At 61.0% G+C, this 26,306-nt stretch overlaps 2 protein-coding genes across 5 annotated transcripts; both read right to left on the minus strand.

Moving 5' to 3' along the window:
• Positions 1-806: 806 nt before the first annotated feature.
• On the minus strand, positions 807-7,611 carry Arrdc2 (arrestin domain containing 2). 2 transcript variants are annotated; one of them, XM_076846224.2, is made up of 8 exons: positions 7,160-7,611; positions 4,268-4,334; positions 3,932-4,079; positions 3,346-3,448; positions 3,002-3,258; positions 2,677-2,839; positions 2,139-2,296; positions 807-1,978 (listed from the first exon to the last, which is right to left on the minus strand). In XM_076846224.2, exons 1-8 carry the CDS (start codon positions 7,416-7,418, stop codon positions 1,925-1,927), a joined length of 1,209 nt encoding a protein of 402 aa, XP_076702339.1. In that variant the 5' UTR covers positions 7,419-7,611; the 3' UTR covers positions 807-1,924. The 2 variants fall into 2 exon arrangements, with proteins under 2 accessions (XP_076702339.1, XP_076702329.1); XM_076846214.2 differs by lacking the exon at positions 7,160-7,611 and adding an exon at positions 4,428-6,208.
• Positions 7,612-9,295: 1,684 nt separating this feature from the next.
• Positions 9,296-25,248, minus strand: Kcnn1 (potassium calcium-activated channel subfamily N member 1). 3 transcript variants are annotated; one of them, XM_076870335.2, is made up of 10 exons: positions 24,817-25,242; positions 24,176-24,271; positions 20,818-21,236; positions 20,389-20,397; positions 18,076-18,217; positions 15,498-15,608; positions 14,716-14,843; positions 11,908-11,916; positions 11,508-11,577; positions 9,296-9,834 (listed from the first exon to the last, which is right to left on the minus strand). In XM_076870335.2, the coding sequence occupies exons 1-10, from the start codon at positions 25,216-25,218 to the stop codon at positions 9,586-9,588; spliced, it is 1,635 nt and encodes a 544-aa protein (XP_076726450.2). In that variant the 5' UTR covers positions 25,219-25,242; the 3' UTR covers positions 9,296-9,585. The 3 variants fall into 3 exon arrangements, with proteins under 3 accessions (XP_076726450.2, XP_076726459.2, XP_076726442.2); XM_076870344.2 differs by lacking the exon at positions 20,389-20,397 and having other exon boundaries at positions 24,817-25,248; XM_076870327.2 differs by lacking the exons at positions 11,908-11,916; positions 20,389-20,397.
• Between the last annotated feature and the right edge of the window lie 1,058 nt (positions 25,249-26,306).

Genomic DNA, 26,306 nt, shown 5'->3' on the forward strand with positions numbered 1-26,306 from the left:
GCATTACTCCAGATCCTGAGACCCTGGGTGAGTCGCCTCTTTCTCTTGGGCTGGCTGTCCCGTGAGTCACAACTCCATGTCAACAGCACTGAGAGCTCAGTGGATAGTCAAAGAAATCCTTTGGTGTCCCTAGCGCAGTTGTGTGCAACGGTCCAGCACATGCCCACAGTCCTCTGCCGAATGAATGGCTCAGCGCTAGGTGGTGGTCCAGACAAAGGAATATTAGTTGGCCATAAAAAGGAGCAGAGCCCTGATCCGTGCTGCCGAGTGGGTGAACCTCAAAAACATGCTGAGTGACAGAAGCCAGACAGAAAAGGCCACAGAGCGGGTGACCCCATTGACAGGGAATGTTCAAAACAGGCACATTCACAGGGACAGAGAGCAGATTGCCCATTGCCAAGGCCTGGGGGAGGAGAAGCAGGGAGTGACTGCTGAGGGGACAGGGTCTCCTTGGGGAGTGGTGGAAACTTCTGGAACAAGATAAAAGTCATTGATGGCACATTTGAAGCGCAGTGTGGTGAATTCTGTGGAATTTTACACCTTACAATGGTTAATTTTATGGTATGTGAATCTCAGCTCAATTAAATCCAGAAATGCCCAGAGTCAGGTCGGTAGGGTCACCCTGTGCCCAGCCACCTGTGTGTCCTGAGGGCAGAGGAGCCCCCGTACCTGCTCCCCCCGATCCTGTTCAGGGTGCAGGTGAGGGGCACAGGGCCCTCCTGCCCTGCTTGGCTGTCTGTCTCTGGGCCAGTCTCTTCCCAGCCCTGGACCTCAGCCTCCCCTTCTGGACTATGGGCCAGAAATGCACTCCCAACTGTCACCCAGGATGGTGGTCACGGCCACACCCGTCATCTTGGTGGCTGAGAAGACATAAACTAGTAAAGTCAGTCTCTTCTGCCACACTTTTATTTTATAAAAAAATAATTGTATAAAATAGTGATTTTAAGGCCTGTCACCCATGCCGAGCCCGGGGATGGGCCCTGCGGCTGGGGGCTTGTCCAGCTGCCCCCTTCAACCCCCCCCCGGGGGGGGGGGCCTCCTGAAGCACAATGGTCCCTGATTTGTCACCCTAGGCTGACTTGAGTCCCCAGGGCCTGCTTTAATGCTGTCGTCACTGTCGTGAGGTTCTAAGTCGCCTGTGAGCAAGGCCTCACGTCCTTTTAGTAAGTAGCCTGGCTGGTCCTGCCCGCCCCTCCCTGAACCTGGGTCCCGGGCCATAGATCACCAGGCAGCTCCTATGTCCTGGGGCACTTGGAGGAACTCCCGGGCTGTCCAGCCTGAGCCAGGGACCTCTGCTGCCCCACGTCGCTCCAGTGACCTGATTTCCTGAACGCCTTGCTCCTGGGCCCTCCCGCCTGCCGGGCCCCTCAGCCCGTGAAGACACCTCCCCTCTCAGCCCCATTCGAAAGCTGACGGTGGTGACTCCCAGATGCCACTCAGCGCGGACCTTCTCCAACTTCCCCTCCCCGCTCGCCTGCCTGCTGGGCTCCTTTTGGTCCTCCAAAGCCTTGGCCAGTCAGGCCTCCCCTGCAGGCCTCCCCTGCTGCCTCTCTGGATGCCCCCAGCCCTGGGTCCCCTCTAACTTCACCAGACGGGAAGTGTTCATGTCTGGCTCTGGCTCCCTAAGACTAGAGGCTCCTGGGGGACCCGGCACCACCCACAGGTCAGGCACATGGGGGCCCAACAGTCCCCTGAGTCCGGTGCTGGCACCGATGCTTTGGGATGGCTGGTCCAGACACGTCAGCTCCCAGCCTGGCTCCTCCTCCGTCTTGTGGGACAGTGGGACAGTGGGACAGCCTGGCCCTGCCCCAAGACTCAGTTTCCTCAACTTTGGGCTCGTGGGCCCTTGGTCCAGCCGTTCCCCGTGGTCACGGTGGCGGGAGGTCTGTGGGCAAGCGCGCCCCTCCAGGTGTCCCCGTGTCGCTCAGCAGGTCATGCAGCGTGGCCTCATGGCCTCCGAAGGGGGGTTTGGGTCCTCCTGGGAGAAGGGTGCCTGTGAGGCCGGGGAAGGCAGGGGAGGTCCCTGGGCAGACAGGGGGTGAGGAGCCCCGCCACCAGGGGGAGCCCTTGCCCGCTGCCTCCACCCACAAGGTCCCCAGGGCTGGCAAAGCACCCGCAGCTCCTGGGCCCCCGCTCACCTCCGAGTACAGGGGGGGTGGCTGGAAGCGGAACTCCTGGATGCAGGCGAAATAGGGCCCCTCCAGGCTCAGCCTGGGGTCCGGCAGCGGCGGGAAGGGGCTCTGCGAGGTGGCTGCCACCTCTTCTTCGGTGACCACCTCTGAGTATTCGGGAGGGGCTGGGAACAGGGGACAGAAGGGTGAGCAGGGCCGGCAGGGAGCCCTCAGGCTGGGATTCCTGGGATCCGGGGCCACCCACGGGACGCTTTTCATTTTGGGGCTGGGGACGGAACCCAGGGCCTCTGTGCAGGGCGCCCAACCCGCAGCCTCTGGTTGGGAAGCAGGTCCCCCTGGTTGCCCAGGTTGGCCTGGCTCTTGCGACCCTCCTGCCTGTCCTCCAGAGCCTCTGGGATGACAAGTGTGTGCCACCGTACCTGGCCACCAACGCAACCGTTACTGCGACCTTTGAGTGTGGGCACAGGGCGACTGCGGGAGGGAGGGGACCTGTGTGTGCCCTGCTGCCTTCTTAACCGCCCAGTGCCCTGACGGTGGGACTCACCCTCGGGGCGCTCGGGCAGGGCCGCCAGCCCCCAGTCCAGCAGGAAGCTGGCGTGGCTGCCCACGCTGGATGAGCGGCTCCCGAAGGGGTGCAGGGGCACAGTGCCAATGACCAGTGGCAGTTCCAAAAGCAGCTTGGATGTGCCCGGGATGTCCACGCAAACCTGGAGGGAGCAGAGCCATGAGGGAGGGTCCCAGGCCACCTGTTCCCTCCCGCAGAGGACACAGGCCCCAACCACCCTATGCTGGCCATTGAGACCCCAGCTTCGGCCTGGGGGTGGGGACTGAGGCAGAGCCACCTGCCCCTGGGGCCCAAGGATCTGTACCTTGAGCGAGTATCCAACGTGCAGCACGCGGCAGTGCAGAATGGAGGGGCCCACGGGCGGGATGCGCAGCGCCCGGCCCTGCCACAGCGCCCGCCGCCCGGGGCCCACGGGCTCGCCCGCCACACTGGCCACCACCGATCGCTTCTGCTTTTGGGCACCTCTGGCCATGAACGTCTGCGTCTGCACCACGGCCGCCCGGGGCAGCACGGGCCTCGTGCAGCCGTTGTCGATCTCGGCGAAGACGGGGATCACCTCTCCTGCGCCGGGAGCACGGCCTCAGTCCCCGATCACAGGCCAGGCATGACCCGGGCTCCGGCCCCCCGCCCGCCCACCCCAGCCGCCACCTGGAGTGTAGCCCTTGCGGTCGATCTTGGCAGAGAGGGAGACGAGGCCGCGGTTATAGTACCAGGATCGGGCCACCTTTTCCCGAGCTCCTGCTTGAGGTGCCTGCCCAGGTGGAGAAAAGGGGCATGAATGGGTCATTTGTATAAACCAGACCCCTGGGGAGCCTCCAAGCACCCCCAGCCGAGGGACAGAACCTGGGGCAGGGTCTGGTTCCTTTATAATAACCCAGGAACCATCTTTTAACATGGAACCAGGAACAGGACTCATAAAATGAAAAATGAAACGAACAGGCCAGCACAGGCGTGTGGTTAGTGCCTAGTGAGCCCTGCAATCGCCAGCCCTGGCTGCTGGGCATTTCAAAGACCTGGCATCTGAGGTTCAGAGAGGGAAAGACACTTTCCCAGAGCCACAGAGCAAACTGGCACAGCGGGGTTTGTCCTCAGCTCCAGTGGACTCTAGCTCACTCCACTCCCTTCCAGGATCCACCGAGAGCCCTGCTTGGTGAAGGGTGAAAGCAGCCAGCCAGGGTCCCCCAGCCCCTGCCTACCATGCTCCCTGCTTTCCTCCCACAGGGTAGTCGCTCACCAGCAGGGCAGGTGTATTGATGTCCACGGGCTCAATGACAGTGAACACCTTCCTGGTCCTGCGTGCTGGGACCCAGGGGCGGTGCAGGGTGGCCTTGATGCAGTATCGGACACTGCCATGTTTTCCTTCAAAGGATGTCACCAGGGTCCTGGGGGTAGAGGGAAGGGGATTCAGGGGAGGAGTACACAGACACAAAGGTGGGGTGTCTCAAAGGCTTAGGGGCAGAGAGACATCCTGGCGGTCCCCTGGAGGCAAGGGCAATCTTGGTGCTCCTGGGTCCCCGGCCACCCAGCGGAGTCACACGGGGGCAGGGGCGGCCCCAGGCAGGGGGCTTACAGAGGCAGCTGGAAGCTGAACGGGAACTCGTGACACCCAGCAGGCAGGGTCGTGGTCTCTCCGGTGTCTGTAGGTACAAGCAAGAAGGTGGCTCAGCGACTACGCGGGATCCTGGATGTCCTGCCGCCGGCCAGGGTGGGCGTGGGGTCCCAGCCGGTACCTGGGGTGAGCAGCGTGGCGCGGTGGCTCACGACCTCCACGCGCTCGCTGTAGCTCTGCGTGTACGCGGTGCTGGAGCCCGCGCTGCGGGACTCGGTCCAGTGCACGTGCGCGCGGCCTCGCGCGCGCAGTTTCAGGGTGCCCACGCGCGCCGCGCCCGCCAGCTCCAGCAGCACCCGGCCCGCCACGACCTGGCCGCCGCTGAACACCGGCTCAGCGCCCGCGGTCGCGCCGTCCAGCTGCACCGCGAACGCCTTCACCTTGTCAAACAACATCACGCCCCGGGGTGCGAACCCACCACGCGCGGACCCTGGCCTCGAACCCGCGACGCGGAACGCGAGCTAAAGACGCTGCAGTCTCCAGACGCAAACTCTTCCCGCGCACGCACGCGCAGTCGCCGAGCGGGCCAGAAACCCCGCGCCGTCCGGCGGCGGCGCCGCTTTTATACGGCAGGGTGGAGGTGGAGCCTGAGATGTAAGCCTCTCCCCCCGAAAAGGGATCCACCAATAGCGCGGCGAGGGCGTGGCTTCGCCCAGGCGTGGAGCAAAATAACAAACGCCCCTGTTCAGCGCCGTCGCGCTCTAAGCTCGCGGACCGGCGGTGGCGGGGCGGGGACAATGAAGCATGAAGCATCCGAAGCCAGTCTCTAGAGGGTCCCGAGAATAAGGAAGGGAAACCGAGGCTCAGAGGCGGAGACCCAGGCCCGAGATCAACTAGCAAAGCAGTCTCCCTCTCGGCTTAATCATCACCTGGCTGCCACTTGCCGACGTGACTGGAGACACGTCTAGTCAGGGCTGGGAAGCGGGGCCCGACCCCAGTTCGAGCTGGGAGGGGCCGGTCTCAGTCCTGCAGCCCAAGCGGGAGGGGGAAGGAAGAGGAGGGGCCTCCCTCCTCAGGAGCCCCGCTCAGCCACGTGGCCACATGTCAAGGGACAGCCTCTTGGTGCCTCGGTTTCCACTTCTGTAGAGCCGGGAGGCCTTGGAGGGTCGCGCAGCCCCGGCTCGATTCCTCCGAGCGCCTGGCGCCCATCTCACCAACAGGCTCCCGAGGCTCCCGGCCGCGCCTCGGTGCTTCTGCCTAAGCTTCCCTTCCCGACTTCCGCCTTCTGGCAAACTACTCGCCCCTGAGTCCCTAGGCCTGATCCAAGCGTCCCCAGCCCCCACACCCCAAAGGAAAGAGCCAAGTACGGGGCACACTCAGGCACCCTCGGGTGCAGGACTGCAGGGTGCTCCCGGGCCGGCGTGACCCTTCTGGGCCTCAGTTTCCCCAGAGAAGAGCCTCAGGGGGCATTCGCCCGCGGGAATCGGTTCCGTGCAGTCTGCGGCGCGCTGGCGCCCTCTGGTGGCAGCAGGACGCGCCGCTGTTCGGACCCACCTCTTACTCCAGCCTTCCCCTTTGTGTGGCTGGGGCGACAGAGTCCTCAGCCCACCAGTAGAGGGCGGCCATAAACACACAAGGCCCCGCCCCTCGCGTTGGTCCTGCGGGTCGGAGCCGGTAAGGGGCTGGAGGCGCAGGATCAGCCTGGGGGGCTGCCTGGAGGAAGCGACGCCGGCTGAGTGGAGGAGCGGCACCTTCACAGGGTGAAGCTTGGAGGCCAGAGCTCAGGGCGAGGCAGGAGATGAGGTTACTCTGAGGCAACCGGAGGCTCCTACTCAGCTCGTTTCACAGATGAGTCCCCATAGGCTCAGAGGCAGGGGGACCTCGCTTGAGGTCACAGTAGTTCCGCCAGCGTCACCCCTCCAGTGTTTTAAGGAAGCCTTAACGAATGTCTGGGGCCAGGTGGGCACTGAGGGGTAAAAGTGGTTCCGACATGAGCCCCTGGGGAAGGGAAGTGCCTCGGGGGCCCCTTCCTGCCCCGCCCCACCGCGCTACCCGCTCGGTTTCCACGGTAGATGAGCGGAGTGGGGGTGGGGAGTGGGGTGGCCGGGGACCCTGGCGCCTGGGAGCTATTGGCAAAGCATCTGTTTTACGCAGTACTGTTGGGAGCTGTCGCACTTGCACCTGGCCTCGCCAATTTCGCAGACTGGTATAAGTGAGATCTGGCTTTGCCGGGAGCAGCCCAGAAAGGCCAACATTTCTCCTGCAGTCACACAGCATGACGCTGGGGCAAACCCCCTCCTTCTGTAACCCTGGCCCGCACCTTACAGGTGTGTGGCCCTGGGGGTGAACTGAGATTCAGAACGCAGTAAGCACACACCAGAGACCCAAGACTCTCAGTTGATATGACCCCACCCCGTCTCCCTTCACCCCAGAGGCATCTACACCCCGGTGCCCACAAACACCACCAGATACCCCCACCCTCGGGAACAGCCCATAGCAGCAGACACCGCAGGGTAAACTGAGGCAGAGGAGCACGTGAGAAGGGGACTTCTTTGAGAATCGAGGACCCTAAGCGCAGGGGTTCCCCAGACCCTAGCCAGGGTTGAGGTCCCCTTGCTTTGAGAGAGGTCTCCTCACCGCATAACCTGTAAGTCAAGGGCACCCAGGCCTGGAATAAGGGACACCCAGAACTTGGCAGGGGGTCCCAGGAGAAGAGGTTCTGTCTGGTCCAAGGAGCGTGGGTGTCCCAGAGGGAAGGCTCGGCTCCTGGGGAGGGGTCCCTACTCTTTGAGAAGTATCACCCCGTCCAGATCGCCTAAGTCCGAAGGCTCTGGACCCTGGAGAGGGGCGCCAGGCCTGGGGACAGGTCCCTGCCGGGGGTCCTGCCGGCGTGGGGTGCAGACTGTGCCTCACCTCTGAGTAGCAGCTGCCGCCGCCGCAGATAGGTCTCGGCGGCCGCGTAGTCGCTGGACACGGCGTTGACGCCCACGCTGCGCCCTTCCAGCCAGTGCGTGGCCGCCCCGCCTCGCGCCGCCACCACGAGCGCCCGCACACGCAGCGGCGCGGCCACCTCCAGCAGCACCCGGCCGCACAGCCGCTCCCCGCCGCGGTACGCGCCGCCCGGGCCTCGCGCCAGCTCCAGGGCGAAGCTGCGCACTCCGCCCAGGCGCATGGTGCGGGCCGGCGCGCGCGGCCGGACGGTGCCCGGGCGCCCGGCGGGGACACGGCGCAGGCGCGCGGCGGGTCTCCGGGGTCCGCGGGCGTCCCGGGCGCCTTCTTTTGCGTCAGTTAACTTATACTGGCGCCGCGGGCCTTGGGAGGGCTCGTCGTCGGCGAACTTCCTGGTCCCCCGCCTCCGCCCCAGTGACGCGCCCAGGCAGCTGCCGAGGACGTGCCGCCCAGTGTCTGCCTGTGGACTTTGCCACCCCCCAGAGTGTGGCGGGCCCTGTTTTTGCAGGGTCGGCAACGATGAGTCAGAACCGCCGCCCCGCCTGCTCCCCCCACACGCCCTCTCCCTGTCACCTCTTGGCTGTCCCCCAAACACTCCAAGCTCAAATCTTGCCCCGTGGCCTTTGCACCGGCTGGTTCAACGCCAGATTCCCTCTCCCACCCACCCCTCCCACACCCAGATGTCATCTCCGCAGTCCCCAGCACCTCTGACCTGTTTACACCTCTGGCCACGGATTTGGCTGCGTGTTTACCTCTCCTCTTCCACCAGACCCGGTGCTCCCCAAGGGTGGGCACCCGCCCTGCTCTCCCCAGAGGCCCAGGAGCTAACACTGGGCACAAGAGGGGACAACCGCTTCCCTCCAGGACTGTTTCCCAAACCAGCTAACAGGGCCGCTATGAAGCTTAGGACGGGCGGTGGATGCTTTGCAGCCCCTCTGGTTCCCATGAGGCCTTCAGGAGACAAAGTGGAGGCCCTAAACAAAGCCTCAGCCTTTAGCAAGTTCTGGTTAAATCTACTGCCACCTCCATCTTTCAGAAGACCCCAGAGGGACAGCCATTGCTCTGAGGCACCCCTATGGCAACTGGAACCCAGGTCTCAATAGTGTCCTCTGGCCTGGTGTGGTGGCAGATGCCTAGAATCCCAGCAGTTTGGAAGGCTGAGACAGGAGGATTGTGAGTTCAAAGCCATCCTCAAGGAATGGTGAGGCCCTAAGCAACTGGGTGAGACCCTGTCTCTAAATAAAATACAAAATAGGGCTGGGGCTGTGGCTCAGTGGTCAAGTGCCCCTGAGTTCAATCCCCAGTACCAAAAAAAAAAAAAAAAAAAAAATAGTGTCCCCTGGCACCTCCCCAGACCCATCTTGTTCTTGGGTCTGAGCTGTCCTCTTCGAACCTATCAGGGCCGGCCTATCTCCTGGGGCCAGCCACTGATGGCCTTATCAGAAGCTGCCAGGGGCCTTAGTTCCCCCACCCGCCCCACCCCCCTGGGCTAGCATCTGCCACGTCCTTGGCCACACCAGAGACAGCACCCAAAACCCAAAGCCTGGGGGGGCCTTTGGTTCTGATTGCCTCTGGAACCCTGCCCACCAGTCCACCCACACACCTGTCCTAAAAGATGCCACCTGCCCCCACTCAGACCTCCCTCCTGTGGCTTCCCTGGAGTGCCACCACCCGCCGGCGCTTGCCCCCCGTCCCACGGGCTCCCAGCTGCAAACCTGGCCCCACGGATGCCTGCAGTGTGGCCTCTCTGAGCCCCAGCTTCCCCTCCCGTTCTGGTCAAGTTGTGGTGACGTCACTGTGGTCATTTACATGGTATTCAATGTATATAGCAGGTGCTCAATGTGTGTCCTCTGAACACTGAGTACCCGCTTCACCCATGTCACCTGCCTCCCTGGATGGTGACCCATGGTTCTATCCATCCAAGGTGGGGGTAGGCATGGATGTCACCAAGGAGCTATCCCCAGTGGAGCTCAGAAGACACTCGGACAGGACGGTCAGGGAACGGGCTGTCCTCACCCCTGCCTGCCTGGGGGCCTCCAGCCTGAGCACTGCTCCTGTGGTGTGCGACCAGGGGCCCCAGCCACCAGGACAGGCCGCAACTGGTGGGTCCTGCTTTATTCAGAGTCGGCAAGGACCCTCCCCGGCTGCTCCACACCCTCCGGGGGCGCGGGCGAGTCGAGGGGCCAGTGACCAGGGGACGCTCCGGGCTCCCCTGTCTGCTCGGCGCCGGCCCCGCCCTCTCCGGCAGTGGGGACGCCCCGTCCTGGAGCCCAACTCAGCTTCGGCTTCTTGAACCGCAAGAGGCGACACTGTACAGGGCTTCCTGGACGGCGTGGGGACGGCGGCCACACGATGGCCAAGATTTAGGGGTCCGGTGGCGGGCAGAGCCGTCACCCGCAGTCTGAGGGGGCCACGGGCGGCCACCGGCGCGGCGGGCTCTGGGCTGCCTGGTCCGGGGGGCCGGGCCGGGGCGGCGGCGGCGGGGGCGGCGGGCGTATGGCTTGGGCGACGAGGCCGGGCAGGGCCTGCAGGGAGGTGCCCAGCGCGTCCAGGCGGCTCTCCAGGGCGGCCAGGCGGACCTCGAGTTCCTCCTGCTGGGCGTGCAGCTCGGACACCAGGTCATACATGACGCTCTGGGTCTGCCGGAGAGAGGAGAGCTGAGCGGGCGGGGGAGGGACGGGCACAGGGCAGCGGGGACCCAGCGTGGGCGACCTCGGGCGGCAGCTGAGGGGGCGGTGGGGGATGGGCACGAATGCCAGGCTCAGGGCCAGGGGACCTGGAGGGCCCGGGAAGGGTGGCCGCAGCCGGAGGTGCCCTGGACATATGTAGCACAGGGGGCTTCAGCAGGGGCTCCCAGACCTGGAGGAGGCGCTGGGCTGGGGACAGGGGAGGCTCAGGGCCAGGGTCTGAGGGGAACTTGAGGAGGTTCCTGCCCCACACTGAGCTGGGGAGGGGGCAGGGGCCTGATGAGATGGGGGACTATTCTAAAGATCACAGATCAGGGACGTGTCACTGGAACATTCACTGTTTCAGCAGCTGGTGGGGCGTCCCTGTCACCCCTGAAGCTTCCCCACAACCCACAGAGGTGCTCCTGTTCACGTGGCAGGAGACGACCACAGGGACAGTCCCTGGCGCAGATGCCGCTCTGGCCGGCAGGTGGCGCCAGAACCTCGCACTGTGGCTCTGACGGGGCCAGGTCACAGTAGAGATCTGAGGACTCCCCAGGCAGCACGTAGAGGAGGTCGGGACCTGATCCCTAGGAAGCTTGTCCCCCATGGGTTCCCCTCCACCGCCACCACCCCTGGGTGAGAGGGTGACATCTGCTGGCGCCTGAAGCGGCATCCAGCCATGGACAGTTCTTTTGGGCTCTCTCTGAGGACAGTAAACCTCAGAGTCAACCCCCTTAAATTTAGAATATACATTGTATTTTTCCCAGAGAAAACTATTCCATTAGCCAGAAATCTTGGAGACCATTCAAATTTAATATCGATCCGTCGCCTGTGGCCCCAGCTCCCCCCGAAGCAGGAGGATCACCTGAGCTCAGGTGTTGGAGACCTGCCTGGGCAACAGGCGAGAGCCCGGTTCTAAGACCCAACCAAACCCAAAACGTACTAACCCCAAATTGAAGAATATTTTAACTTTTATTATTTTTTTTTAAATTAGAAACTCACATAATCCAATCCAGTGAAAGACTTATTTCAAAGAAGGTTTTGTTAAATGTATTTTTGTGAGGAACGGATGATGAAACGGTGGGTCAATCTTTTAAAACCCAATTTTCAGGGGCTGGGATTGAGGCTCAGCGGTAGAGCGCTCGCCTAGCACGGGCGGGACCCAGGTTCGATCCTCAGCACCTCATAAAAATAAAGGCATTGTGTTGTGTCCATCTACAGCTAAAAAATATATATTTTTTAAAAATCCAAATTTCAAGGCTGGGGTGAGGCTCAGGGGCAGAGCCCCCGCTCACCTGGCGCAAGGCCATGGGTTCCAATTAAAACTAATTTTTAAAGTAATCCTATTAGTATTTGAGACAGGTTTCCTGCTTTGTTGCCCAGGCTGGCCTCAAACTCCTGAGCTCAAGCGATCCTCCTGCCTCAGCCTCCGAAGGACTGGGACTCCAGTCACCCCCCCACCCCCGCCCGACACATCAGTCTTTTAAAACAAACCCAGCTGCCAGTGTCAACAGGTAAAGATACCACACGCAGAGGTAGATGCCTAGTGTCTCTCTTACATCAGGGCTACAGAGGACCCTGGTCCCCGGCCAGCACCTGTCCCTCCAGTCCTCCTCTGCCTGCACCCTGCCCCGCCCGCTCACCTTGGCCAGCTCGGCCAGCGTGTTGGCCTGGTCATTCAGCTTCCCTTGTTCAATCTTCACACTCCGGAGCCTGGGGAGACACAGGAGGGTGAGTGGGGACAGGTGGCAGCTGCCGTGGGAATGGGTCCTTCATGTGCCCACCCGCAGTGGCCTTTGGGACATGCAGCGGGTCTGCAGGGCGGAGGGCAGCTCAGCTCCCATGCTGTGGCCACTGGCTGAGGTGTCTGCAGGACTGGCCCCAATCAGAACCGTCCCGAGACCCAGGTGAATCTTCACCCCCAACCCATGGGACAGACATGCACCCTGCCTGCCTCTGAGGTAGGGGTCGGCATGCCCCGCGGGTGCCCATCGCCACCATGCACCCCAGGCTCCTGCCACCCCGAGCCCCACGGTGACTTACTTTTGAGCCCTGGCAGGACCAGCGGAGCAGGAGGAAACCATGAGGCAATTTTAATCTCAGCCCAGCTGAGCGGCACGCGCCCGACACCGCCCGGCCCGCACCCCACCCAGGGCCAAGCTGGGGGTCCCATGGCAGAGGGGCTGCTATTGCTCTGCAGGAGGGGCCCAGCCTTGAAGGCTCAGGGCCAGCCTCCCAGGCAGGTGCCTGTCCTCGGTCCCTCCCCTCAGCCGTGTCCGCACGGTCCTGGCCATATGGCCTCGCTGTGCCTACATCAGGCCCGGGCCCTGCAGTCGGCGTTTCACCCAGAAAAGCTGAGGTCCGAGGGGCAGAGCCACTGCCCAGCGGCAGGCACCCCAGCAGGATTTGAACCCATAACTGCCCCTTGTTCTCTATGACCTCGGCCCCTGGACAGCTGCCTGTGGGGGCAGCCGATGTGTGTGCTCTCCTGTCCCCATGGTCCCTTCTGTGCTGGTCAGCCCAGGGCACCATGTCAGGGAGACTCACCTCCCGGCACCCCAGCCCCAGTACTCCAAGCTCAGCCTCTGTAGGGCCCCCAGCAGGAGATGCCCAGGGAGCCCCAGTCCAGAGAAGCAGAGATGGAAAGCCACCCCCAGCCCTGGAGTTCAGGGCTGGATGCTGGGAAGCCCCAGGAACGGCAGGAGGCCACCAGGAAACCCAGACAGCCTTGCACTGGGAATAGTATTCTTGGCTTCTCTGAAATGCCCTGTTTAGGGTGAGCCGTGTTCTCCCCCAAATTACCCTCACTCCCAGTACCTTAAAATGTGACCAAATAGGAAATAGGGTCTTTGCACATGTCCTCAGCAAAGATAAGGTCATTAGGGTGGCCTTAATCCATTGTGACTGGTGTCCTTATAGAAAGGGGAAGGGCTAGGGGAGCTCAGTTGAGGAGCACTTGTCTAGCATGCACGAGGCCCTGGGTTCCATCCCCAGCACCACGGAAAAACAAAGCAAAATAAACAAGCAAAAACCCCTCCCATGGTAGCCAAGTGCTGTGCCCCGATCCTGTCGTCCCATCTACTCAGAAGACTGAGGAAGGAGGATCCCTTGAGTCTAGGAGTTCAAGGCCAGCTGGACAACATAGCAAGACCCTGTCTCAAACAGAAACAAAAACAAGAGTCTTACCACAGTCATGTGACAAGGGGCTGCTGTCATCAGAAATCAGTCCAATGATAACAGTAAACACAATAAATGTAAACGGACTAAACTGTCTAGTTAAAAAACAAGGACGTCCTGGGTTTGGGCACCCCCCTGACCTCCCCCCCCCCCCAAAAAAAATAGGGATGTAAAAGGTATGAGGAAGTCTTTAGGGTGACAGATATATTCATATCTTGGCTGTGGTGATAGTGTCATGGTGATAGTATACATATATTAAAACTAACAAAACTGGGGGGGAAGGGGAGAGGATAGTTAATGGGTTTGATCCCCAGCACAGGAGGGTATAGGAGGAATGACTTCTAATATTCAGGGGCACTGGAGGGCAACTGGCTGACAACCTCTAATTGTGATGTGTCAACATAGCTAGTCACAACACAAGTAAATAACATATGTTTTGAGACAGGGTCTTGCTATGTCGCCCAGGCTGGCCTTGAACTCCTGGGCTCGAGTGATCCTCCTGAGCAGCTGGGACCACAGATGTGGACCACCAGGCTGTCGAGGAAATGATAACCACTAGAAGAGATGGATATAACAATTACCTTGACCTGGTCTTCACACATACACACACGCATGGAAACATCACACTGATCCCTGTTAAGTCTGAACAATTATTCTGTCAAGGTTTTGAAAATATGAAAAAGCCAGGCGTGGTGTACACGCCCTATGATCCCAGCAACTTGGAAGGCTGGGGCAAAAGGATCGCAAGCTCGAGGCCAGCCTCAGCAGCTTAGTGAGACTGTCTCTCAACAAAAAAATAAGGCCTGGGGATGTGGCTCAGTGCTCTTGGGTCCAATCCCCAGAACCAAAAAGTAAAAATAAATAAACAAACAACATTGACTTCATCGTTTCTTTTACTTTCTTTGGAAGTGGAAATCGCACTGTTGTTCACGTGTTCTTCTGTCCCAGAAAGTAAAGCGTTCTCGGAAACACTCAGCTTCCCTGTTCAGCAGAACTGAACAGCAGGACAGAGACCATCTGGCCCCACGGCCTGAAATATTTACTACTTGTCCCTTTATTTGGAAAAACGCTCTTCCTGGCGACATTTCAGATTCACCTGAGGAACTGAAGTTCACGCTGCACCCAGGACATCCCATAACTGCTATTGGAAGTGGTCTGTGAGCTTTTTTTAAGCTCCCTAAGTGACTCTAATGAGTGGCCAAGGATGAAACCCACTTGATTAAATAATTCCTGGGGCCAAGGGAGAACAGAAGTAATTAAGTAGTTTCTAATTACGCCACACAACCTCACGGATCGGATCACACATTTCATTCCAAGCTTCCTGGGAGGCAAAGCAAAAAAGGGAAAATAGTTTCAAAGCCAAAATGTTCAACTACTCTTGTTATTCCAGAGAGTAAAGTCTGCTTCCTCCACTTATACTGGGGGCTTCTGCGACTCATCTGAGGCAACTGTGGTGGCTGGTGCCTGGCCTGTCGCTTGCCACGCCCCCCATCTGCCTCTCTTCCCCAGCACAGGAGAGGCAGGTCCCCACCAACTGGCCACTTGGCTTGGAGGGGACCCATGACGAGGCCACAGTGGGCTGCCTGGCCTGGCCCTTGGCCTCCTCCTGGGGGCCACAGCTGCCTCGAGGCCCGGCAGCCTGGGAAACATGAGTGGGAAAGTTGCTGGACTTACTGATGGATGGCTTGGAGGAACTTACGCTGGTGTTTCCGAACCCGGGCTTGGTCTGGCTTCTTCACCAGCCTGGTGTGTTTGTAGATGAGCCACGTCTCCCTGAGAACGTTAGCAGCGGCATTTTTCACCTGGGGCCAGAAAAAGAAGTTTTTCAGGGTAGGTAGAAAACCAGGGAAGGTTCTAGAAACCTCCAGGAACCCCCCCAGGACTGGAGTCCCTGACACCCTAACACACAGGCTCAGCCTGGCCCTGGGGTACACCGTGGGAATCTCAGAGCAGTGCATCTGCCCGTTTTGATATCGCCTTGACTGTTTTCAGACGAGGGGTTGAACCCAGGGCCCTCTACCAGAGAGACATGTCCCCAGCTCTTTTTCATTTATATTTTGAAATAGGGTCTCACTACAGTGACTAGCAATCCTCCTGCCTCAGCCTCTCAAGTAGCTGGAATTTCGGGCATGCGCCACCATGCCTGGCTGAGGCCACGCTCATTCTCTGCAGAGGGACACTGAGGCACAGAAGGTCAATCTGCAGCCTGGCCAGGTCAGAGAGCACGCACATGGCACCAGAGGCGGGGTCCCAGGATCCATGCTTCCCTGTCTGGGCCCGCGGGTGGCTCCCCACGTGGCCGCCTGTGTCTGTGCACAGCATGTAATCGTGCACCGTGGGCAGGGCTCGCAGTCTCGACCCAGGCAGGGCGGTGACTCCTGGGTGCCTAGGCGCGCCCGCTGGTGCGGGGGAAGGCGAGCAGGGAAGGCGGCCGTGTCCAGGGCTGGGGTCCTCACCCGCTTGGTGAGCTGAGTGTCCATCATGAAATTATGCACGTGCTTTTCAGCCTTAGTGAGCTCCAGCTTCCGGGCCACCACGGCCACCACGAGCGCCGTACAGCCAGCCCCCTGAAGGCAGAGCGAGGGGCACATCAGCCTTCAGCCCCAAGGTCGCCTCCTCCTCAGGAGGCCTGCCCGGGTTCCACCCCTGCTGGGCTGCTCCAAATCTACCGCGCCAGGGCGGTAGACTCCCCTCTGGAGCCCAGGCGGCCTCCCGCGCCTACTGCCTGGCACAGGTGCAGGGAGCCCACGAGGAGGAGCGAAGAGCTCCTTCAGTCCCCAGCCGCTCACTCTTCTCCCCTCCAGGCAGAGGGGGGCCGAGACTCAGAGGAGAAAGGAGCAAGAAACAGACCTGCAGGCCCGCAGGCCACGCCCACAGCCACGCCCACAGCCACGCCCACAGGGCGGGAGGATTTGGAAGATTTTGTTCAAGGCTTGGGGGTCTGGGACCGGAGACGCGGCGGACATACACAGGGCCACCAAACAGGGTCAGAAGGACAGGCTGGGGCTCAGGGCATTTGCGGGAGGGGAAAGGCAGAGGGGGCCCAGGACGAATGGGAGCTCCCCTGTGGCGCTCGCGGACTTGCTTGTGGTCCCCCTACTTGCTCAGGGCAGCCAGGGAGACGGGGAAGGGCAAGGCCAAGGTGGGAGGGAGGCAGAGAAGAGTGACACAGGGGTAGGGGAATGGGGGGGGGGAGTTCTGTCACAGAGAAGCAGGGGACAGGGAACCTCAGACACCCTGGGTGTCACAGGTGGTCAGGGTGGCTGGGGTGGCAGAAGGCACCCAAGACTGAGCCACCAGCTGCTTCCTTCTGCCACTGCCCAGTCACTTGCACCTGAGGGTGGGGGCCAGGACGGCTGAACATTTCTCTGGGGAAATTATGGGAAGGGGCAGGGAAGGATCAGGACATTATCAAAAAAGTCCTGGATGGGTTTGAATATCAACATGCCAAGCCTGGGTGGGTGGGCACAAGAGCAAGCAGGGGCTTCCCACCTGGGCCAGAATGAGGGTCTAGAGAGGATGCAGAGGCCTCTTCTCAGGAAAATCCCTGTCAACAGGGAAAAAGCAATTTGCTGGGAAACTCTGGAACACTCTGCAGCCAGGAAAAAGGACAACTGAGGGATCCGTGTAGAAGCACATAGGTGCTTCACAGATACAGTCTAGACATGATGTTGGCCAATCAGTGTCAGCTTCCAGAAGGCCAGGCTGGGTGCCCTGAAGTTGAAAACCAATAATCTCATAGATGGTGCTGGAAATTGGAGTCTGTGAGGCAGCGAGCACAAGGAGATGCGCTTGGGTAAAGATGGAAGGGGAGAGGGTTGATAGAAAGGGGAGAAAAAGACCTGGCTGAAGCGACCAGTGTGGCTTCATGGGACACCTAAGGCTGAACGGAAAGGGCGGAGGGCCCTGGGTTCCATGCCTACCACCGAAATCCAAAAAATCCACCATATAGACCTGAGTGACCAGTTCTTTGTGCACTGGGGGCAAGGGCAGGGAGCAGGCTGCAGGGTAGACACAGAACTTTCTGGAAGGAGCCACGCTGACAGCCACGCCCATTAAGGGAACATGGCTTCTCCACTTCACCCTGGCCCCCCTGGGTTCGAAGTCCTCCTGCACCAGCTGCCTGGGGAGGGGAGGGGGCACGCTCTCCCGCTTTCCCCCTTAACTCCAGGATAAAGTGAAGCCAACCCACACCGACGTCCCTCCGCAGGAGCGCGTGCAGGCAGCTGGGGGGGGGGGTGCGGAGTCAGCTCGCAGCAGAAGCGAGGCCTGGGCTCCCGGCGGGCGGCCAGCAGGGGGTGAGAGGATGGGGAGAGCGGGAGGGAAGGGAACAGAGCGAGGGGGGCGGCCGGCGGCGGGGGCGGGAGGAAGGAAGAGCACTTGTGGAGGAGATGAAAGAAACTTGGCGAAAAAGAAGGTTCCAGAAGGAGGAGATGATAGAAAGGAAACGGATGATGGAATCAGGGAAAAGAGGAGGACGCCCACGCCCACGAAGGAGGATTGAGAAGCCCAGGAGAGCGGGATGCTGCTGGCCCGAGTCCACAGACGTGCCGCAGGGGGGAAGCCACACAGGGTCCTGGGCTTCTGGAAGCCGGCCAAGGATGGGGGCACGGCGGGGCTGTGACCTCCAGACACTGACGGGCTGCCCAGGGCACTCATGGTTCCAAAGCATAAATGAGCCTAGTTTTTGTAGCAAGAGGAGAAAGTGGCACAGAACAAGCTGGGAAACCAAGGCCCCGAAGGCTCCGGTTCCTTGCCCCGATCCAGGGCTATGAATAAACTGGGCTACGGAGAATAAGGGGGCAAAGATGATACTCTGCTCAGAGTGGACCTCAGCTCCTGGAGGGGCTACTCAGCCAGAGCTGGAAGAGCCCACTGAGAGACCCCGAGGCCCGAGGGTGCAGATGTCACACGACAGGAGAGGGAAGGAGCAGAGGAGGAAGGGTGGGTTGGCAGGACCTCAGGGCTCTGGAGGGGGAGCTCCGGGCAGGGCAGAGGCAAGGGCAGGGCTGGAGCAGGGTCTCCCACCCTTACCATGATGCCGGTGAGCAGGCACACGCCCTTCCCGCAGTAGGTGTGGGGCACCATGTCACCATAGCCAATGGAGAGGAAGGTGATGGAGATGAGCCACATGGCCCCCAGGAAGTTGCTGGTCACTTCTTGCTTGTCGTGGTACCTGGGGAGCGGGGGTGGGGCTGCCATCAGTTCACGGTGATGTCCCGGCCCCTTCACACCCCTGGGGCAGGGCCGGGACTGAGGGCCCCTGCCCACCATGCCCACCGGCTGCACCAGGCCCTGACCTCGGCCACAGGGAGTGGGTCAGTCCGGGGAGTGGTTCTGCTGGGGCCAGGAGGCAAGGGCGCCACAGCCTCCTTCCCTCCCTCTCTCCCACCACCCCCCTTGCCGGACACCCCAGCTGCTGCCCCCCAGCCCTGGTGACAGGACAAAGAAGGGCCCAGGTAAGGGTGCATCTACACACGTGCACACAATCCCTCTCCCAACAGACACACACACAGGGACACAGGTGGCTGAGGGTGCCAGAAGCAGCAAGGAGTGAAGGCAAGGATTTAGGTGAGACACCAGGAAGAACTTCCTCAGCCAGCGAGGCCCCAGAGAAGGAGAACTATTGGACAGGCCAGCGGATGGAGCCCAGGACTTAAGAAAAGGAAAGTCAATACGCAGGGGAGGCACCAAGGCCCCAGACTCGGGGGTCTTGGGTTTGAGAAGAAGGGGGCAGGCCACTTGGCACAGGGGACAGGCCTGGGGCTATAGTCTGGTATCCAGGGGAACAATCCCAAGATCTTGGAAAGGACACAACTTTGTCCCAGTCTCAGCCAGGCCTGGGGCCCCAGCCACAGGGGTTCAGAGGCACATCTGTGGCCCCTCAGGGTAGGGGCTGGAGGTTGGTTCTCTGGGTCTGGAGCAGCGTGGAGGCCTGTCTGCATCCTTCACCTCCCGGACAACTCTGGATGTCCAGCTCCAACTGACAAGACTGCTGTCAGGGAGTCAGGGGCCCTTCCCAGCCTCCAGAAGCCGAGGCCAGCCTGTGGAGACCCCCTGGGGACAATTAAAGTCAGCAGCCGCTTGGGAGAGGGAGGTGGGGACCCCTAAGCCGGCGGGGCACAGGGAGCTTTGGAAGGAGCAGTTGTGCTGGACACAGCCTGGGGACAGGGGTCTGGGGGAGGGAAGGAGGTGGAGGCCTCCCGAAGCGGAGCTGGGAGGATGGAGCCCCCTGATTAGCTATTTGGGGGCTTGGATGCTTTTCAGGGCCCCTCCAGTCTGGGCTTCTAGGCTGCTCACGAGGTGGGGGATCAGAGACAGAACCCCGTCTTATACAGAGGCATGTGAGTCCCAAACTGCCCCAGCCTCAATGGGGGTGAGGGGGGACCACCAGCACCGCGGCCCCAGGAGCCAGGAGGGTGGGGGCGGAGGCGGGTGAGGCCACGCCCACAGGAGCATGAGGCCACGCCCACTGGAACACGGGGGGTGGGGGGCTGCTGCCAAGAACCCCAGGGGCAGAGGCGAGGAGCATGCAGGAGGCGGGGTGGGGCCAGCAGCGGGGGCAAGCGTCATCGCTGGGCTCAGAATTTAGGATTGGCTGCCCTTGGCCCTGCCCCATCTGGGGGAGAGGACTGCAGGGACCCAACTTGGACCTCAGGGACACCTGACCATGGGCCACCCCAGACCTACTCCTGACCCCACCCCTGTCCTGATGGGTGGGGAAGGGCTCCGGGACTGGCACGGGCACATCGGGGGTCCGAGAAGACCCCCGCAATGACTCCCAGATGGCAGACCTTGATCCCCAGAGGAGCTGGCCCCGGCCACTGTGAACCACCATGGGGTCCGAGAGGGGCTGCAGGAGGGATAGGGCGACAGGGCGAGGGTGAGTCCAGCCCGGGATGGCCAAGGCCCTCCCCAGCCAGGCATGAGCAGGGGGAGCCCTTCTGGGACAAGGAAGCCCAGGACAAGTCCTGTTGCCCCTCAGAGACTCAGTTGCCTCATCTGTAAGTTGGGTTGATGGTCTGCCGCCTCCCAGGGCTGTCCAGACAAACCCCACAGAAGCTCTGAAGGCCGGGTGACCCCAACCCGCTAAGCACTCAGGAGGGGGCTTCAGAGCCGCCCAAATAGGACGCTTCTCCAAGCGCCTTCCTCAAGCGAGACAAGGACCCAGGCCCAGAGAAGATGGCCTCCAGCCAGGGGGGGATGCCCCCAGCTCCTCTGGGCAGCGCTGGCAGCCCCGCTGACCCTCACTCGGTTGTCGGCAGCTAATCTTAAATTCCCAGCAGCGGGGGCCGCGCGGGGGCTGCAGCTCTGAGCGCGCTGAGCTCGGCCAAGGGCGGGACTCACATGTTCTCCCTACAGTCCGGCAGGGCGGGCAGAGGGAGAAGGAAAGCTGGTTAACCGTGGGGGCAGGGGAACAAGGGCGTGGGGTGTCCCTGTCCCGCTGCGTCCTGCTGCCTCTGCCACCCTGGCCTGAGGTCCTAGTGGAGCACGGGAGGCCTGCGGAAGGGAGGTGGGGAGAGCGGGAGCCCCGCCCACGTTGGGGGAGGAGCCAAGAGTGGCCCAGGACACGCCCCCCCAGCTGGGATGAAGGTCCTCAGGAATGAGCATTGAGACCACAAATGGGGGCAGGGGGCACCACAGGGGCTCTGGGGAAGGGTGATGAGTGGAAGTGCCGGCGGGAGGGGGGCCAAGGTCACGGGAGCCGTGGATGGGCAGGGGGGCCGAGGCCCGGGTCCCCAACCCTCCCACTCGGCCTGGCGGCCTGGGGCGCACCTCTCACACACGCGCACGGTCCAGGCCGCGATGATCCAGGAGGAGATGCTGAAGACCAGCAGCACGGTGCCCGGGCAGATGGTCATGAGCGTCTTCATGACGAAGCGCGTGTTGAAGGTGATCTTGTTGAGCGCCCCGATGCTGCGGCTTGAGGCGTCCGTGAAGATCTTGCTGTGCAGCAGCATCACGCGGCCCAGCAGGTAGAGGCGGAGGAACATGGGGATGGACAGCAGCACGTCCACGTCGGCCTCGGCCACCGACGGCGCGTACGTGAAGGCCAGCCGCGCCGTCCACGTGAAGCGGTAGTGGCCGGGCACCGGGTGGATGGCGCACACGGCGAGCTCCAGCGAGATGAGGAAGACGCGCTCGCAGGTCATGGCGATGCGCCAGTCATCCGCGCCGTTGTCCACCATGAATAGCTGCCGAGAGCGGACGCAAGGAGGACGGTGGGTCCCGGACTCGCACCCAGGTCCCATACCCCCCCCCCCCCAGGGCCTTGCAGGAAACCCCACCCAGCCTCAGGTTCCCAAGAAAAGTCAGAGGCGTGGCCTCAGAGGAGCTCCCTAGTTCTCAGCTCTGGCCAGATTCAAACTGAACATCACACTGGCCGGGCACGTCTGTCATCCCAGAGGCTCGGGAGGCTGAGAAAGGAGGATCCCAAGTTCAAAGCCAGCCTCAGCAAATGTGAGGCACTAAGCGACTCAAGGAGACCCCATCTCTAAAAATAAAAAGGGCTGGGGAGGCGGCTCAGTGGTTAAGCGCCCCTGGTTCAATCCCTGATTCCAAAACAGAACAAAAACAAAAACACACAAAGACCTACACTAACAAGACCGGTGTGTTGACAGGAGAGGAGGAGACCAGGGATGACAGTGACCACATGAGAAACCACAGGAGGACATGGCGACAGAACGGCCACTTATAAGGCAAGAAGAGCGGTTCCAGGGACCCACCCCCTGCTGGCCCCTTGATCTTGAACTTGTGGCCTCTAGAACTGCGAGAAGACACATCTCTGTAGTTCAGGCCATTTCGCTCGTGGTACTTTACTTATAGCAGCCGCAGTGAACTCACGCAGATTTTGATTAACTTATTAATATTGTGAGGTTTGATTTATATGAAACGTCCAGAGGGGGCGGATCCAGAGACACAGAGCATGGCTGCCAGGGGCCAGGGAGAGGTGGGGAGTGACTGTTGATGGGGATGGGGTTTCCTTCTGGGATTTTGGAAATGTTCTAGAACTAGATAGAAGTAACGTTTACATAACATTGCAAATGCCACTGAATTGTTCCCCTTTAGAATGGTTACAGTCATATGAATTTTACCTCAGTAAAAAATATCTAGTGGCATGCAGTGGTGCACACCTACAATCCTAGCTACTGGAGAGGCTGAGGCAGGAGGATCACAAGTTTGAGGCCAGCCTCAGCAACTTAGCGAGGCCTTAAGCAACGTAGCAAGACCCCTGTCTCAAAATAAAAATATTAACAGGGCTGGGGATGTGGCTCAGTGGTAGGCTACATGCCTAGCCTACACAAGACACTGGATTCAATTCCCAACAGTGCCAAAACAATAATAATAAAATTAAATAAATAAAATCAAACAGGAGCAAGTCAGGGGTGTGGCTCAGTGCAAGAGTGCTTCCCTGGCACATGTGAAGTCCTAGGTTCCATCCACAACCCAAGAGAGACAGTCAGAAAGACAGACAGACAGACTGATGACCTTAGAAAGAGGGGAAATTGGAGACTGGGGGTGTGGCTCAGTGGTAGAGCGCTAGGTCCTGGGTTTGATTCCCCAGTATTGCCGAGAGGGAGGGGGCACTTAGACACAGATGCACACAAAGAAAATGGCATGTGAGCTTCGACACCAGTGATGCAGCCACAGGCCAAGAGTCCCGAGACTGCGGCAGCATCAGAAGCCAGGAAAGAGGCCTGGAGCAGCCCCCACAGACCTAAGGAGGAGCCAGCCCCGCTGAGGCCTTGGTCTTGAACCTTCAGCCTCCAGGACTAGGAGAGGGCGCATCTGTGTTGACGGCACTCCATGTGGGTCTCTGCACCGGCCCCCGGCTCATCAATACAGAGGTGCACCTTTTCTATTGAACAAAGGCTCTATGCTTTATTTTGGTTATCCATCCATTCACTGAGGGACCTTGGGGTGTGTGTGTGGGGGGGTGAGTGTGGGGGATGGTACCAGGGATTGAACTCAGGAGAGCTCGACCCCTGAGCCACACCCCTAGCCCTATTTTGTATTTTATTTATTTAGAGACAGGGTCTCACTGAGTTGCTTAGGGCCTCACTAGGTTGCTGAGGCTGGCTTTGAACTCCTGATCCTCCTGCCTCAGCCTCCTGAGCCGCTGAGATTTCATTAAGGGAAATTCGTCATGGTTTCTACTTTCTGTCTGTTGTGAAAGATGGTCTTATAAACATTTGTGTGGATGTTGATTTTTGTTTCTCTTGTGGGGGTGAACCTAGGAGAGGGATTGTTAGGGGCCAGGGTAACCTCCTGGTTAGCTAGAATCCGCCCTCCACACCTGAGTTCCATATCGCACAGTCAGCTACCCACGGACTGAAAATATTTGGAAAAAAAAATCCCATCTGTACTCTTTTTCTTGTCACGATTCCCTAAACCACACACCGCATGCACGTTTACGTTGTGTTAGGTGTTCCCGGCCATCTAGAGATGATTTAGAGTCCAAAGGAGGTCATCTGCAGGAACTTGAGCGTCCTGGGGTTTAGGTATCTGTGGGGATCCTGGCACCAATCCCGCAGGGATCCCCAGGGCTGGCTGTATTGGAGGAACTGCCAGACACCTGTCCCCAAGAGCCAGCCCCCAGAGACAGGCGCACATGGCACAGATGGAGATTTCCCACTCGCACGTTCTGCCAGCCTGGGGCCCCTGGAGCTCAGGGGTCTGCGGCGAGGGCAGGAGCCCAGGCCGGTGCTGCCCACCGGGATCTCCCAGGGCCTGAGCTGGCTGAGCTCCACAGCAGGAGGCCAGGCCCAGGCCTAGCGACTCTTCCTATTGGGAAGGACATCGGGTGCCTCCCAGTAGAAACAGAGCCTGTTTCCAGGGCTGTGAAGCCACCAGGAAGCCACCAGGGCCATGAAGCTCACTGTGTCCCAGACCCCTGGCTCCGTCCTCCTTCACCTCTCCACCTGCTCCCGTTTAGAGAGGAGCCATGAAAGTTAACAGGCAGACGCGTTGCAGGGAGGTGGTGACAACGTGGTGACTCTTCACCGAGAACTTTGGTTTTTGTCAAGGAGACTATTTGTCCTGTGTGTCCTCGGGAGCGGGGCCCCAGCTGGGCTGACCGGGGGACTCTGGGCCCAGGGTGAGGAGCCCCCGCCCTGCCCCGGGAGGCACTGACCTGGATCTCCCGGGCGTGGTAGAGGACCACGAGGCCCAGCAGGATGGCGGTGGACAGGCTGATGAGGCATTTCAGGGCGAACGAATAGAGCGAGTCCTGGGGAGAGGGAGAGGGCGCTGGGGGGGCTCCCAGGCACCACCCCCACCAGGCCCCTGGGGACAGCAGCTGGCCAGAGGGGGCTCCTCCCCATGGCCGCCCCGGTGCACGCTGGGCCTCCTTCTCCTGAGCTGCCTGTCCCCGGCCTGGTCTTACTTGGGTCCTGTGGTTTATAAGGCCTGGTCCCATATGGCCCCGGGATGTCACGAGGCCTGCTGGGCCATGGACTGGCATCTCCGTCTGCAAGGCCTGGCTCCCTCCAGCCCCAGTCTCTGGGCAGACAAGCCCTGGTTTCTCTCTGTTCTCACACCCACTTGGTGACACAGAGGACTCACAGAGCCAGGCGGGTGACACACCGACCGCTCTAGACGGGGAGGGAGAGCGTGGCCTGAGCCTAGCCCAGCCTTCCCTGGGGTCCCCCTCCCCAGCTCACCCGGGGAGCCGCAGAGGGAGGGGCTGGAGCGGCACAGGGAGCCCCAGGGTCCCCTGCATCCCGCGCCTGCCTCCCTGGGGCCCTGCGGTGCCTGGGCGGGGGCTGGGCCTACCTTGGTGTACACCCCCCAGGACAGCTCGGTCTCCGTCACCATGACGACGATGCCAAACATGCCGAAGATGAGGGCGTAGTCACTGAGCCGTTTCCGCTTCTCAAAGAGGGCCCTGCGGTGGCCCAGGCGGTGGCCCACAGTCGGGGTCTTCCCAGGGCCCCTCCGCCTGCCTGCTTCGTCCTCCTCCTCCTCCTCCTCCTCCTCCTGGTCCTGGGGCTGCCCCCGGGGGCTGCCCGGCGAGAGCCTGGACGGCTCGCTCTTGGCCACCACCACCTGGAGGCCCGGGCTGGGTGGGGGGTGCGGGGGGCGGCCTGCTTCAGGGTCCAGAGGGTCTCGGCCCAGAATACCTGGCCCGCTGCCCAGCGGCCGCCCCACACTACCATTGTGGCTGTGGCCGTTCATGACCACCTGGCTGCCGGGGCTGGACTCCCTGCAGGCCACCCGGAGCCCGGCATGGCTCAGTGGCTGGGCTCCTGCGCTGACCTGCAGAGAGCAGAGGGACTTAGTCACAGGAAACCTTGGTGACTGACCAGAAGAGCAGGGATCAGCACCACTGTTCCAGAACATTCGAAGGCACAGGCCACCTCGGGAGGTCAGAATGCCGACATGTGGGGTCACCACCAGAAACATCAAGTCAGCCTGTGGCCTCTCGGCTTGGACCCCCCCACCCCCGCCCAGTGCTGTCATTTGCTAAACCAAACTCCCTACTGCGGCCAAGAGGCCCTCTGTGGTCAGCCTTCCGCCCACCCCACCCCAGGCTCACTCCCTCCCAGCCACGCCGGCCTCCGCATGACCCCAGCAAGTCCTGCTCTGAGCCTTTGCAGGGGCTGTGCCCTCTGCCCGGAACACCAAATGGCAGACCCTTGCCTGCTGACTGTCTCCGTCCCCGAGGACGCAGCTGGCACCCACTGAACACCCGCTGGACGCTGCGAGCTGGCGCTGCCCATCAGGGGTGCCTGGGAGCAGAGACGCAGCGTGGGGGGAGGACGTGGTTCTGATCCAGGTCAGCCCCCCAGACTTCTGGATGGAGACTCTGGCTCCTCGCCCCAGACTTTCCAAAGGCCTGAGTGTGTTTACGCAGCTCAGGTGTGGCCTGGGCCACATCAGAGACTCCGAAGCTCCCTCTGCCTCGGCAGGTTCCAGGACCAACCCTCCCTGCCAGCCCGCTGTCTCACACCCTCACCGGCACACCCTGCGGCCACCTGGCCAGGGTTTATTGAGCATCTACTATGTGCCGTGCTTCAATCTTCATGCAGACGTCTGCCCTCACCCTCACAGTATACCCCAGAAGGGGATCCTGGGCTTGGCCAGTCTTAGGGATGGAGACCCCGAGGCACAGCACTGTGAAGGGACAGATTCTGGCCTTCGCTGCCTGGTGGGATTCAGGAGACATGGGCTGGAGCTCTTCTAGACGCCAGGCCTGGGTCAGGGGAGGTGGGCAGCAGCTGTGCCTATAGGCAGGACAGTCCCCACTGCCACTGGGGTGGCCG

Source organism: Callospermophilus lateralis, chromosome 1, assembly GCF_048772815.1.
Source record: "Callospermophilus lateralis isolate mCalLat2 chromosome 1, mCalLat2.hap1, whole genome shotgun sequence".
Lineage (NCBI taxonomy): Eukaryota > Metazoa > Chordata > Mammalia > Rodentia > Sciuridae > Callospermophilus > Callospermophilus lateralis.

Coding starts and splice junctions, on each gene's coding strand:
- Arrdc2 (XM_076846214.2), bottom strand. CDS start 4,701: ATGTTGTTTGACAAGGTGAAGGCGTTCGCGGTGCAGCTGGACGGCGCG. Junction 3,449..3,931: donor TCAATACACCTGCCCTGCTG/GTGAGCGACTAC, acceptor CCACCTGGGCAG/GCACCTCAAGCAGGAGCTCG. Junction 2,297..2,676: donor CCTGCCCGAGCGCCCCGAGG/GTGAGTCCCACC, acceptor CCCTGTTCCCAG/CCCCTCCCGAATACTCAGAG.
- Kcnn1 (XM_076870335.2), bottom strand. CDS start 25,218: ATGAACGGCCACAGCCACAATGGTAGTGTGGGGCGGCCGCTGGGCAGC. Junction 24,272..24,816: donor CCTGGGGGGTGTACACCAAG/GTAGGCCCAGCC, acceptor CCCTCTCCCCAG/GACTCGCTCTATTCGTTCGC. Junction 14,844..15,497: donor ACACTCAGCTCACCAAGCGG/GTGAGGACCCCA, acceptor TTCTGGCCCCAG/GTGAAAAATGCCGCTGCTAA.